This window comes from Mobula hypostoma, chromosome 14 (genome assembly GCF_963921235.1).
Source record: "Mobula hypostoma chromosome 14, sMobHyp1.1, whole genome shotgun sequence".
Taxonomy (NCBI): Eukaryota; Metazoa; Chordata; class Chondrichthyes; order Myliobatiformes; family Myliobatidae; genus Mobula; species Mobula hypostoma.
Genome location: NC_086110.1, coordinates 16,232,560 through 16,248,006, shown reverse-complemented (window position 1 = coordinate 16,248,006; position 15,447 = coordinate 16,232,560). Strand labels below are relative to the sequence as shown.

Here is a 15,447-nt window from a genome sequence, read left to right as displayed (position 1 = left end):
TCCCTCCAAATCCTTCCTATCCACGTACCTGTCCAAATGACTTTTAAATGTCGTTGAACATGGACCTGAAACATTCATTGGGCGCAACAGACGCTCTTGTTTTTATCTGCGCGGATGCAAGAGCAGGTGTTGGAGATAACATTAGATTCCCTGTCCGGCCCCTGTTCCTTCACAGGTCAGGCGGTAAACCGGGGTTCGCTCAAAGGTGGCGCGGTGTGGAGATCTGCTGCCGGAAGGGTACTCGCCCTTGCGAGAAGTCGCGGTTTCGATCAGCGCTGGCGTCTGAACACCCAACATTTACAAGAGCCGCCTTTATCTCTCGGACAGATCTGTCAGTTTGCCGGCTGTGGTCGCAGATCCAGCTGCTGAGAGCCGGTGCTGAGTGGAGACCGTAGCTCCGGCTGCGTCTCTCTCTGTCTCTTTCTGCCTCCCCGGAACCGGCTGCTCTCAGTCAGTGGTCACGCTGCTCTCTCTCCACATGGACGCCGGAACCGTCCTGGCTGCACTGATGGAGCTGGCCGTCATTTCGGCAGGTGGGTTGCCTAATACATGGATCTACGGGTGGGGAGGTTGGGTCACCTCTGCTTCTTCCTTGGCTCGTTGTCCCGAGCGGCGCTTCTCCGAGTCGCGAAAGAAGACCTCGGCGGGTCGGGTCGGGTCGGGTCGGGTCTGACAGCGGTCGGTTGTAGAGGTGGAAGGGAAGGCTGTCGTTTGCGCTCTATCGTCTTTTTGTTTTGTCTCCAGGTCCCAGCATCTGCAGCCTCTCGTGGCTGAGGATTGCCACTCTCTAGTGCTAGCCCTGCTTCTCTCTCTCCACAGGTGATCCACAAATTTGATTCAATTTGTTTTTCCTTCCAGTTTCAGGTGCTTCAGTACAACAGCTCCCCAGCAAAAAGACCCACAAGGAGGGAGAAACGATGAAGTTCATCTGCGCCTTCTCGTTCGTGCGGAAGAATTCTGAGGTCCAAGTGCGCTGGTGGAAAGACGGCGAGAGCTCCTTCCTGGCGCCGAGCAGCCGGCGCATCTTTAAAAAACGGAATTATCTTAGCGCGCTTTTTGACCTTCAGAATCTGAGAGTCTCCGACTCCGGCCGATATTACTGCAGTGTTGCATATGAAAGAAAATACTACAACGGGACGGGCACGGAGCTTCAAGTACTCGGTGAGTGCACAGCACGCCCGCTGCACAGGGTATCCTTCGGGGGTGGGTAGGTTCACTGGCTACTGTACATTGCCCCTGGACAGTGGTAAAATCTGGGAATTTGTGGGAAGAATTAGAAGGGATTAGTGTAGGATCAGTATAAATGAGTTCTGAACGGTGAATGTTGTTACCGAGAACCTGTTACCATACTGTAAAACTCTACGAGGTAAGAGTGAACAGGAAGGCGTGAAGCATTTGGAAGTTTGCGGAGTATTTCTTAACGACTGTTGCCAAAGGCCAGTCAGCAGGGTTAGAGTGCTTGGAACTGCAGCAAGATATTGGCATGGAACTAAAAGCAAAGAGCGGGAATAAAGGGGTCTTGTCAGGCTGCGATCGGTGCTGTACCATTTGGGTCTCGACTATTTACACCAATATCAACAAATGCGTCACATTTCCAAGTTCTCTGGCCATATTAAACCAGGGTCAATGTATGTTCGGAAGGGGGCTTGGAGAGGATGTGGCTGAGCGAGGGCACGGCCGGTGAAATAAACCCTTGAAAATGGGAGACCGTCTTCTTGGTGCATATAGCAAACAAGCGGAGCATTTGTTAAAAGATGTTCACGCGACCGCGCTGTGCTTGTTCACAAATCGGCAAGAGCCAAATAGCGTGGACAGCATGCGATCAAGGGGTTGCTAGTATGTTAGTCTTCGTTAATATAGGATATGAATACGAGAGTAAGGAGATTTTACTAACAGTGCATAAAAACTGGTTCAAAAGGCGCCTGGAGAATTGCGTACGCTCTTGGTCTCTTTATCTTCCCCGCCATGGAGGACAACACGGTTCACAAGACTAGAATATCGATGGGTTTGTAGCATGAGGCTCTGTACTCGGGAGTACTGGGCCCGTATTCTCGAGGTTAGACGGGAGGAGCTCTCAGATTAATTGATAAACTCTTCAAGGGTTTGTCATGTTTTATGCAGGTTTTCCCTGCCTGAAAAGATTCAGATCAGAGGAGGGGTGGGTGGGGTTAGGGTCGCAGGATAAGAGATACATTATTCAAGACAGAGATGCGGAGACATTTATTCACCAGGAGCCTGATAAATCCCGGAAAACTGTCGCGTTCATTCAAAAGGTAGATTGGTAGATTTCTAAGAAAATCAGGGCATATATTTTTATTTATTAGATTATTCGTAGTGGTGTTTTTATATTTATATTTGCATTTTGCCTTCTTTAGCGCATAGATTGTTTTTCCGGAGTTGTGCGTAGTTTTTAATTGATTTTACTGTATTTCTCTGTTCTACTGTGAATAATTGCAAGAAAATAAGTCTCGGGGTATACATTGTGAGATACAGTATACGCACTTTGATTAATACATTTACTTTGAACTTTTGAACTTTGATATGGGGATGGTGCGGGAAAATGGAGCTGGCGGGGGGGACCACCAGCCATTTCATGAGGATCGGATGAACAGCGTGATCTCCTCCTCCTGCTTCTATTTCTGAGGACATCTCGCTGGCATAGCAAGTTAACGAGAAGGTTCCTGAGAGATGTTCCCATCTTAAATCAGTCGTCAACTTTGGCACCGGGCAGAAGAAAAAGAACCCGTGAGTCTCAAACCTGGATACTTTGATCCGTATAACTGCAACTTGCATGGCGCTGGTATGAGTGTATATCTGGGGATCTACAATCTCGTTCGACAGGAAGATGCAGACGCCTCGAGCGCTAGCAGACCTTGAATGAAAGATTTGCTTTTCGTTCAGCGCCAATGACAGCCAGCGATCCGCCGCAGTTACATTGGAACCGTAAATGATCAGGCGGACGGAGCTCCAGTTAGATGGGCGGCGGCCCCGGACGAAGACATTCATGTGGACAGAGATGGGAGACACTCCCGAGAAACCGCACCGAGCACTCGACCTGTGATTTAGCCCGAGTAGTGAGCTCATTCCCCGGTGCTGCCGAGCTGCAGTTTGAAATACCGTCAGCCAGTTTTTAACGAGTTTGCCGGAGGCACCATGTGCTCCGTCGCTGTATGGGACAGGTCTGCCTGCGTGTCGTGTGGGGACACTTGTTTTGTCTGACCTGATCCCCATACGCGTGCGTACAGTTCAGGACCAAAATTGCCAAGCAAACGGAACAAAATTAATGACCGATCCCCAAACCACGTGCAAGAGAATTAAACAAACAAGAGAATTATATAAAAACGGCATTGAGACGATTGTGTGTGTGAGTGTGTGTGTGTGTGTGTGTGTGTGTGTGTGTCTTGGGACGTATTACAATTACTCGATAACTAATGGAGGGTTTGAATATATCTTAAGCTATATTAAATGACTCGATGAAGATAATCCGCTCATATTCCATCAACCCTGGCCCGTTTATATTACAGTAAATTCATCTGGAGATCAGATTTGTTGCACCTAATTTGCAGGTGATTTCAATAGAATCGGGAAAGTTTCCGGAATGGTACAAAAATCTAAAAACGCAGAAATTTTCAAGCAATAAACAAACTTGGGGGTTACATGTCGGAAGGATATGTAACCCTTATCTACGGGATCTGAATCCGAGTTCCATACTTCAAAAGTCCAGGAAGATTTGCGAATGCGCGGCACTTGCGGAGGGAAGTGTTAATCCTTTGTTACATACAAACCGGTATTTGGGATAAGGATTCTCCCGCCTTCCGCGCGGTTTCCTGCCCCTGTAGACGGTCCTTCAGCCTTCAGTCCTCGGGTTGAGATCCTGGCACCAGCTCACATTCTCTCCGGAGAGGGCGGCCTCGTTGTGCAGAGAGGAATGATCTGCGAATCCGTGAACTAAAGCAGGTAGCTTTATCGGCGGCGTTCTGCTTCACCTCATGCAGCGAGGGCTGAAATTTGCCAGGTTTCTGGTTATTCCCAGCCATGACGATGTCGGATGCTGGCGCTCCCGTGCGGAACCTCCTGCGCTTTGGAAGGAACGGTCCAAGAGGGTCTGAAATCCAACTGTGCAGCGTCCAGTTAGAGCAGACGATGCTGCCGTTCGTCAAAATCATAGTTTGTCTACTCTGTATGTGAGAGAGAAAGTGTGAGAGACGGAGAAAGAGAGCAGAGAGAGAGGTGAGAGAGTGGGGAAGAGAGAGGGAGAGAGAGGGGGAGAGAGTGATATGTAGATAGAGAGAGAGTGTATGTGTGTGTGAGAGAGAGAGGGTGGGAGAAAGAGTGAGAGAACAGAGCCATAGAGAGAGTGACAGATGTAGACAGAGAGGAGAAGAGGGAGGGAGAGAGCGCATGTGAGGGAGAGAGTGACTGAGTGTGAGAGAGAGAGAGAGAACACAAATCTTCCATATTGTAAAAAGGTGCTATGTGATGAAGACAAGCTGTGCGACTGCACAGTAGATGCAGATAATGTGGACAAATGTGAGGTTATCCATTTTGATTGATGGAGAGATTATTATCCGCAGGGAGATGGACTGGGAAAAGGGGATGTGTAATGAGACAGTGGGTCCCCGTGAACTTGTTATCACAAGCAACCATTCAGGTACAAGGAGCACTTAGGAAGGCAAATTAGCCTTCGTTGCAAGAGACTCTGGGTACGGGATGTCTTGCTGCAATTATACAAGGCCTTATTGAGATCTCTCCTGGAGTTTTATGGGGAAATTCTGGTCTCCTCGACTGATGCTGGATGTTCTTGCCATGGAATAAATACAAAAAAAGTGTCAGTAGACCGATTCTAGGATGTCAGGGATTGGGTAGGTTTAGAAACATAGAAACATAGAAAACCTACAGCACAATACAGGCCCTTCGGCCCACAAAGTTGTGCCGAACATGTCCCTACCTTTGAAGTTACTAGGCTTACCCATAACCCACTATTTTTCTAAGCTCCATGTATCTATCCTAAAGTCTCTTAAAAGACCCTATCGTATCCGCCTCCACCACCATTGCTGGCAGCCCATTCCACGCACTCACCACTGTCTGCATAAAAAACCTACCCCTGACATCTCCTCTGCACCTACTCCCCAGCACCTTAAACCTGTGCCCTCTTGTGGCAACCATTTCAGCCCTGGGAAAAAGCCTCTGACTATCCACACGATCAGTGCCTCTCATCATCTTATACACCTCTGTCAGGTCACCCCTGATCCTCCGTCGCTCCAAGGAGAAAAGGCCAAGTTCACTCAACCTGTTTTCATAAGGCATGCTCCCCAATCCAGGCAACATCCTTGTAAATCTCCTCTGCACCCTTTCTATGGCTTCCACATCCTTCCTGTAGTGAGGCGACCAGATCGGAGCACAGTACTCCAAGTGGGGTCTGACCAGGGTCCTATATAGCTGAAACATTACCTCTCAGCTCCTAAATTCAGTTCCATGATTGATAAAGGCCAATACACCGTACGCCTTCTTAACCACAGAGTTAACCTGTATAGCAGCTGCATTCAGTGTCCTATGGACTCGGACCCCAAGATCCCTCTGATCCTCCACACTGTCAAGAGTCTTACCATTAATACTATATTCTGCCATCATATTTGACCTACCAAAATGAACCACTTCACACTTATCTGGGTTGAACTCCATCTGCCACTTCTCAGCCCAGTTTTGCATCCTATCAATGTCCCGTTGTAACCTCTGACAGCCCTCCACACTATCCACAACACCCCCAACCTTTGTGTCATCAGCAAACTTACTAATCCATCCCTCCACCTCCTCATCCAGGTCACTTATAAAAATTACGAAGAGTAAGGGTCCCAGAACAGATCCCTGAGGCTCACCACTGGTCACCGACCTCCATGCAGAATATGACCCATCTATAACCACTCTTTGCCTTCTGTGGGCAGGCCAATTCTGGATCCACAAAGCAATCTCCCCTTGGATCCCATGCCTCCCTACTTTCTCAATAAGCCTTGCATGGGGTACCTTATCAAATGCCTTGCTGAAATCCATATATGCTACATCTACTGCTCTTCATTCATCAATGTGTTTAGACACATCCTCAGAAAGTTCAATCAGGCTCATTAGGCACGACCTGCCCTTGACAAAGCCATGCTGACTATTCCTATTCATATCATACCTCTCCAGATGTTCATAAATCCTGCCTCTCAGGATCTTCTCCATCAACTTACCAATCACTGAAGTAAGAATCACTGGTCCATAATTTCCTGGGCTATCTCTACTCCCTTTCTTGAATAAAGGAACAACATCCGCAAGCCTCCAATCCTCCAGTATCTCTCCTGTCCCCATTGATGATGCAAAGATCATCACCAGAGGCTCAGCAAAATCCTCACTCGCCTCCCACAGTAGCCTGGGGTACATCTCATCCAGTCCCAGTGACTTATCCAACTTGATGCTTTCCAAAAGCTCCAGCACATCCTCTTTCTTAATATCTACACTTTTCAGTCCGCTGCAAGTCATCACTACAATCACCAAGATCTTTTTCCATGTGAATACTGAAGTAAAGTATTCATTAAGCACCATTTGGTCGATGGAAAAGAAGAATCAGAGATTCCCACAGGATGAAACAGACTGGATACAAGATGAATGTTGACAATGACTGACTGTCTAGAACAGCAGCCACAGCCTCAGGGTATGGGGTATACAGTACATTTAGAAATGAATGCAAGGAAAATGCCTTCATACTTAGGTTGGTGAACCAATGAAGTTCTCCATCACCCAAAGAGAGTAAGAATAGGGACAGGCAGGTACAAGATCATGAAATGATACAATGATCATGCATGATCGTGAGGAATGGTGGATCAGGGCCACCGGGTGCAGTAGCTTACTCCTGCTCCCATTTTCTACCAAGGAGCTGGTGAGAATGAGATGGTGCGACAAGCCACTGGCAATATCAGTCCTGGACAAATGCCTGTACAGTACAAGGATGGCCATGTGGTATCTTGGCAGATTCCGGAAACAAAAGTAAGCCAGTCAGCACCCTCTGCACATTCAGTCAGGCAACAGCTAATCTTTGACCTCAGTGCCCTGTTCCTGCTTACTCCACATCCATTGACTCAAATATCTATTGATTTCTGAGTTGAGTGTGCTCAGTAGTTGAGCTTCCAGAGCAGTTATGCACAGAGAATTCCAAACATTCACTACTTTATTGCTGAAAGATTAGTTTTCTCTAGCATAGAACCATAGAACCATAGAAACTACAGCACAGAAACAGGCCTTTTGGCCCTTCTTGGCTGTGCCGAACCATTTTCTGCCTAGTCCCACTGACCTGCACACGGACCATATCCCTCCATGCACCTCCCATCCATGTATCTGTCCAATTTATTCTTAAATGTTAAAAAAGAACCCACATTTACCACCTCGTCTGGCAGCTCATTCCATACTCCCACCACTCTCTGTGAGAAGAAGCCCCCCCCAATGTTCCCTTTAAACTTTTCCCCCCTCACCCTTAACCCATGTCCTCTGGTTTTTTTCTCCCCTTGCCTCAGTGGAAAAAGCCCCCTTGCATTCACTCTATCTATACCCATCATAATTTTATATACCTCTATCAAATCTCCCCTCATTCTTCTACGCTCCAGGGAATAAAGTCCTAACCTATTCAACCTTTCTCTGTAACTGAGTTTCTCAAGTCCCGGCAACAATCTTGTAAACCTTCTCTGCACTCTTTCAACTTTATTTATATCCTTCCTGTAATTTGGTGACCAAAACTGAACACAATACTCCAGATTCGGCCTCACCAATGCCTTATACAACCTCATCATAACGTTCCAGCTCTTATACTCAGTACTTTGATTAATAAAGGCCAATGTACCAAAAGCTCTCTTTACGACCCTACCTACCTGTGACGCCACTTTTAGGGAATTTTGTACCTGTATTCCCAGATCCCTCTGTTCCACTGCACTCCTCAGTGCCTTACCATTAACCCTGTATGTTCTACCTTGGTTTGTCCTCCCAACATGCAATACCTCACACTTGTCTGTATTAAACTCCATCTGCCATTTTTCAGCCCATTTTTCCAGCTGGTCCAAGTCCCTCTGCAGGCTCTGAAAACCTTCCTCATTGTCTACTACACCTCCAATCTTTGTATCATCAGCAAATTTGCTGATCCAATTTACCACATTATCATCCAGATCATTGATATAGATGACAAATAACAATGGACCCAGCACTGATCCCTGTGGCACACCACTAGTCACAGGCCTCCACTTGGAGAAGCAATTCTCTACTACCACTCTTTGGCTTCTTCCATTGAGTCAATGTCTAATCCAATTTACCACCTCTCCATGTGTACCTAGCGACTGAATTTTCCTAACTAATCTCCCATGCGGGACCTTGTCAAAGGCCTTACTGAAGTCCATGTAGACAATATCCACTGCCTTCCCTTCATCCACTTTCCTGGTAACCTCCTCGAAAAACTCTAATAGATTGGTCAAACATGACCTACCACGCACAAAGCCATGTTGACTCTCCCTGTCTATCCAAATGCTTGTAGATTCTGTCTCTTAGTACTCCCTCCAATAAATTACCTACTACCGACGTTAAACTTACCGGCCTATAATTTCCCGGATTACTTTTCGCTCCTTTTTTAAACAACGGAACAACATGAGCCACTCTCCAATTCTCCGGCACCTCACCTGTAGACAGCGACATTTTAAATATTTCTGCCAGGGCCCCTGTAATTTCAACACCAGTCTCCTTCAATGTCCGAGGGAACACCCTGTCATGTCCCGGGGATTTATCCACTTTAATTTTCCTCAAGACAGCAAGGACCTCCTCCTTTTCGATCTGTACAGTTTCCATGATCTCACTACTTGTTTCCCCTAATTCCATAGACTTCATGCCAATTTTCTTAGTAAATACAGATGCAAAAAACCTATTTAAGATCTCCCCCATTTCTTTTGGTTCTGCACATAGGCGACCACTCTGATCTTCAACAGGACCAATTTTATCCCTTACATATTGAACAATACAGCCCTATGGTCCATGACATTGTGTTAAACTAATTAAACTAGTGATAAAATGCCTAAGTAAACCAATCCCTTCTGCCTACACAATGTCCATATGCCCCCATTTCCTGCACATTCATGGGCATATCTGAGAGCTTCATAAACACCTCAACCATATTTGCCTTTTTGCCACCATTCCTGGCACCCAGCACTCTCTATATAAAAGAAAATTGTCCCACACCTTTCCTTTGAACTTAACCCCTCTTAACTTAAATGTATGCCTCTAGTATTAGAGATTTTGACCACTGGGGGCAAGTGGTTTCAAGCTGCCTGTCATAATCGTATAAATTTCTATCAGTTCTCCCCTCAGCCTCTACTGCTCCAGAGAAAACAACCCATTTGTCAAATATCTCCAGATAACAGATGTCCTCTGATCCAGGTAGCATCCTGGTAATTCTTCACTTGCTTTATTACATATCTTTATTTGCAAATCCCTTCTGCATCCTCTCAAAAGCCTCCATACCCTTCCTATAATGTGCTGACCAGAAATAAATGCAGTACTCCAGATGCAGATTAACTCGCATTTTATAAATCTACAACATAATGCAGCCACTTGAATTCAATACCTTGTCTAACAAAGGCAAGCTTGCCATATGCCTTTTTTACCATACTAACAATCTGGGCAGCGACTTTCAAGGAGCTATGGACTTGGATCCCAAGATCCCTCTGAACATCAGTGCTGTTAAAGATCTTGTCTTTAGCAGTGTACTGACCCCTTGACATGTGGTCACTCAATGTGCACATGTCCCCTTTGGCAGGACTGAACTCCACCTGCCATTTCCCTGCCCATATCTGCAACTGATCTATATCTCGTGGTGTCCTTTGGCAATCTTCTATGCTATCCACAATGTCAATCTTTGTGTTGTCTGTGAATTTAAAAATAGTCCTGAATATCTGACCCCTTATTCTGAGATTGTGACTCTTGGCTCTGTACACAATAGGCAGGGGAAAGATCGTTCCTACACCTACAACTCCACTCCCTTCTGTGATGTGAGTTCCACAGATTTGCCAGCTTCTGTGTTAGGACATTTCCCCTAACCTCAGTTGTGAACCAACCCTGAGGTTGTAGGTCCTAGCTCTTATGTCCTGTAAGAATATTATATGTTTTCATAAGACCTCCTATTATTTTTCAAAACTCTAGAGAGCTTAATTTCTGCCTATCCCACAAGCACTGCATCTCCACACTGCCTTTCTTCACATACTGTATCTGTAGCTCTGCCCTTAGGTGGGGAGACCAGATAAGTACCTGCAGTCTCGCTAGAGTTGCAATTAATTCCGATAAGATACTTTTGCCCCTGTCCTCAATTCCCTTTGCAACACCCATATCTTTTGCTTTCCCAAATTTTTGTTGTCTGTGCAGGTTAACTTTTAATGATCACATATAGAGACTCTCTGGTCCATTGAAAACTAGCTTCTTCCATTCTCTTGCCTTTTAAAAAAAGTACTGCTATCTGTTTTCTCCACCAAAGTGAATTGCCTCACATTTCTCCTCAACTGTTTTTCTTTCCCTATTTTTATTACTCCCCTCCAATTGTTAATTGTGAGGTTACATTTGTCACCTTCCAATCTGTGGGAACAGCCTGGGATCGATGGGATCTGGAAATTGACTATTTGGAAAGTGTCTATTATCTCTATAAGTAGCACTTGAAAACTCGGGACGTAGGTCATCAGGGCTAGGGGATTTATTGGCTCACGTTCTCCTCAGTCTATAAAGGACTCACGTTAACTTTTGATCTCATTTATGTACAGTTATTTTGCAGCCCATTGCTGGATTGTTTTCATATTTTGTTTTTGTCTTTTATTTCTTATTTCACCTTTGCTGAATTCTGAAAATTTTCAATCATTGGCTAACTGCTCTTTTTGGCAAATTTATAAATCTTTGCCTTTGATCTTTAACTTCTTTAGATCACCATGGTTAGATTTTTTTCCTTTTATGCTTTAAGATATATTTGTTGTAAATGACTTTTGCAATGTTAGCTATTGTTTCTTTAAAGACAAATATATTAATGTAGTTATTCAAAACCTGCCTGACACAGTTCACATCTCATATCTTCAATTTGTTTTGCTTAGATTTAAGAGCCTAATTTCAGGTTAAACTTTGAATTAATGTGTGTCATAAGGAGGTAGCTAGGAATGGAACCAAGTGCAAGACACAGACACTGAAGTACTAGGGACAGGACTAGGATACAGGGTGAGGACTGGACAAGAGAGCTAGGAGCCCAGGCTTGGACTCCGAGCCAGAGACTGGACAAGGACCCAGTACCTAAGTCTTGCCTCTGGCTCGGACCCCAGAACTAGGCAAGGACGAGGCTTGGCTGGCAGGCAGGACGAGGCTGGAATCTTCAGGCTTGAGGTTAGAGACTAGAGGCGAGGCTTGGCAGGAGGCAGGAGGCTGGAGGCTGGAGTCTTCAGGTTTGAGGCTAGAGACTAGAGACAAGGCTCGGCAGGAGGCAGGAGGCTGGAGTCTTCGGGCTTGAGGCTAGAGACTAGAGGCGAGGCTTGGCAGGAGGCAGGAGACTTCAGGCTTGAGGCTAGAGACTAGAGGCTCCTCCTGGGCAGGGTGCAGTACTCCTGGGCAGGGTGCGGATCACTACCTGACAGAGGCAAGGGAAAGGAAGGGACAGAACCAACCACAGGTAACGGCAAGACGGCCAGGCTTACCCGACAGAGGCAAGGGACAGGAAGGGACAGAACCAACCTTAGGTAACGGCAATACAGTCTGGCTTACCCAACAGAGGCTAGGGACAGGAAGGGACAGAACCAGCCGCAGGGTAATGGCAAGACAGCCTGACTTACCCAGCGGAGGCAAGGGACAGGAAGGGATCTAGGTACGGGGTGGCTCCAGGACAAGACTGAAGGTGAGACGAGACTAGAGTTACCAGCAAGACCAGGCAAGGCTTCAGGCAATTCAAGGTGAAACAAGAACTTCAGGCGAGGTGAGAGTTACCGGCAAGACAAGGTAAGGCTTCAGGCGAGGAAACAGAAGGCAGAGGAAGGGATACAAGGAGTAAAGACAAGAACAATCCAGAAGCCATGCCCTAGTTTCTGAAGGTATTTATGCAGCCAGCCCCAACGAGCATCAGCTGCCTCAATTAGATCTCAACAAGAACAGAACCAAGGTAGACAGGAAAACCTGGAGCAAGGGTCGATGGACCGGATCATGAACCGGAATACAGACTTCACGGACCGGACCATGACAATGTGATGTTTTGCTGTATATTCATTCATCTTTTCTCTAACCAGCTAAACTATGGGTTTGAGGGAAGAGTGATCATAATTTTTCATTGCACAATATTCAACTTTACCCCATTTGGCTCTTCAACATATTGGTCTAGAAAATAATTGTTTACACTCTGTATAAATTTCTACCCTGATGATATGGATGTCAATTTAATAACTAGATAGCTAAAGAATGGTCAGTTAATGGATTTTTGGGGAAAGCTGTTGAACGCAACTGTGAGGATTTAAATATGTAGATCTTGGATTAGTTCGGTGGAGAAATGGAGCCTTGTACATTGGAAACATGGCCATGGTTTCACCAGCAACGAGGGAGAGAGAAAGATCAGGAAAATCAGAGTTTGTGTTGTGTTGTGCAGGACGGTGCTCAGAATCCAGCAGTTTCCACAGTTTTAGACAGTGGGAGGAGGGCACTTGGGAACTTTTGTAGTACACCGGGTGATGGAAGTTGATGACAGCATTAGTTCTGGCAAATGGGTAGAGACACAGGTGGAGATTGGTGAAAGGTTTAGAGGGAAGTGTGCCGGCAAGCACCAAGGTTGGGGGCAATTGTCAGTGCTGGAAGCAATGGCCCATTTGTAGGCAAACTGGTCTGGTTAGGTATATACTTCACTCGGTACTTCAACCAACAATATTTTATGGCACTGAAGCCTCAGTTTCCAGTAAGGAACCGTAGAGGAGTGGAAGAGTAAATGAGTGAAAATAATGCATTTTTGGTTAGAACTTAAGGAATGGAAATGGGGAATAGGTAATTCATATGGTAATTCATCTGCTCCACTCTCCACCCCAGACCACGACTCCTCTCTTACCCAGGCGGTACTTCCCTGCACCATTCCCTGTCTAACTTTGAATCCATTCATATCCAAAAATTCTCAGCAACTGAGTCTTTGCAGTTCCTTGGACAGAGAATTGTGAAGATTCGCTGTTTTCCAGGAGAAGGAATATTTTTCCCATTCTGTTCTACATGGTAGACCTCTAAATGAGACAGAGATCTCTGGTTCTTGACACCACACCCAGGGGAAATTTCATGCCTTTATCTGCTCCCTCAAGCTCAGTAAGATGTCTTTATGCTTTATTCCTTGAAATTTTGGAGCGTGTGAGCTCAGGATAATTAGCATCACCTCATTCCAGAAATCAGTCTGGTAAACTTCAGTTCACCTCCTCTACTGCCAAGTGTATCCTTCTATAGACTGGAAGATCACACTTGTACACAATATTCCAGATATGGTTTCATCTGGATCCAATGTAACAACAGTAATTTACCCATGTAATCAAATCCTCTTGCAATAAATATCAACAAGTCCATGTAGACATTATCCACTGCCTTCCCTTCATTCACTTTCCTGGTAATCTTCTCGAAAAACTCTAATAGATTGGTCAAACATGACCTACCACGCACAAAGCCATGTTGACTCTCCCTAATAAGTCCCTGTCTATCCAAATGCTTGTAGATTCTGTCTCTTAGTACTCCCTCCAATAACTTACCTACTACCGACATTAAATTTACTGGCCTATAATTTCCCGGATTACTTTTCGCTCCTTTTTTAAACAACAGAACAACATGAGCCACTCTCCAATCCTCCGGCACCTCACCTGTAGATAGCGACATTTTAAATATTTCAGCTAGGGCCCCTGCAATTTCAACACTAGTCTCCTTCAGTCTGAGGGAACACCCTGTCAGGTCCCAGGGATTTATCCACTTTAATTTTCCTCAAGACAGCAAGGACCTCCTCCTTTTCGATTTGTACAGTTTCCATGATCTCACTACTTGTTTCCCTTAATTCCATAGACTTCATGCCAGTTTCCTTAGTAAATACAGACGCAAAAAACCTATTTAAGATCTCCCCCATTTCCTTTGGTTCCGCACAAAGCCGACCACTCTGATCTTCAAGAGGACCAATTTTATCCCTTACAATCCTTTTGCTCTTAATATACCTGTAAAAGCTCTTTGAATTATCCTTCACTTTGACTGCCAAGGCAACCTCATGTCTTCTTTTAGCCCTCCTGATTTCTTTCTTAAGTATTTTCTTGCACTTCTTATACTCCTCAAGCACCTTCTTTACTCCCTGCTTCCTATACATGTCATACAACTCCCTCTCCAATCAATTTCTCCAGTTTTTAACTAATGTTATTTTTTCTCTGGACCTGTTGTTATTCACTATTTCTGTGCCTTCTGTGAGCATGGATATCAAATATTTCTTAGAGTTTTTCCGCCATTTTTTAAAATAACCCACTTGTTGAGGAATCCACATTAACTTTTGCCAGCTATTTACAGTTTGCTATGATGTTTTCCAAAAGATTACTCAGGGAATCTACTCGCCGTTCTCGATCTATTAATTGACTTTGACACTTTCCAAATCCTCAGGCTCACTGTACCTTTTGCGAACACCAGGTCTTTTCATTTGATCAACTAAGAAAAGAAATGGAAAGTTAGAAATGAATGGTCATTGGAGACGATGGAAGGACCAGGCAAAATAGGCTAAGAAGTGGAAAATCAGAAATCAGAATTACAATCAGGATTATTATCGCTGACGTATGTAATGAAATTTTAAACACAAGAAAGTCTGCAGATGCTGGAAATCCAGAGCAACACCCACAAAATGCTGGAGGAACTCAGCAGGTCAGGCAGCATCTATGGAAATAAATAAGCAGTCGACATTTCATGCCGAGACCCTTCTTCAGGACTGAAGTGGAAGGAAGAAGATTCTAGAATAAAAAGATGGCAGGGGGAGGTAGAGGAAGGAGGAAATTTGAAATTTGTTGTTTTGCGGCAGCAGTATAGTGCAATACATAATCTATATTATAAATTACAGTAAGAAATATATATATATAAATTAAATTAGTGCAAAAAGAAAGCAAAACCGTGCGGTAGTGTTCATGGGCTCATTATCTGTTCAGCAATCTGATAGCAGAGGGAAAGAAGCTCTTCCTGAAATGGTGAGCGTGTGTATTCAGGCTCCTGTCTGATGGTGGTATTGAGAAGAGACTATGTCCTAGGTGGTGGGGGCCCTTAGCGATGGATGCTGCCTTTCTGAGGTTTTGTTTTTTGAAGAAGTCCTTGATGATGAGGGGCTACTGTCCATGATGGAACAGCGTTCTGCAGCTTTTTCTGATCCTGTGCAGTGATACGATATGGTGATGCAGCCAG

The 15,447-nt window shown here is 45.1% G+C and overlaps 1 protein-coding gene across 1 annotated transcript in view; it reads left to right on the top strand.

Annotated features, from left to right (window-relative positions):
* Positions 1 to 357: 357 nt before the first annotated feature.
* The window catches only part of LOC134356451 (uncharacterized), a 28,048-nt gene continuing 12,958 nt past the window's right edge, over positions 358 to 15,447 (top strand). Inside the window, exons 1-2 of the mRNA XM_063067404.1 lie at positions 358 to 533; positions 859 to 1,161. Coding sequence (XP_062923474.1) covers positions 479 to 533; positions 859 to 1,161 — 358 coding nt within the window. The 5' untranslated portion in view covers positions 358 to 478. The remainder of the gene's footprint in view (positions 534 to 858; positions 1,162 to 15,447) is intronic.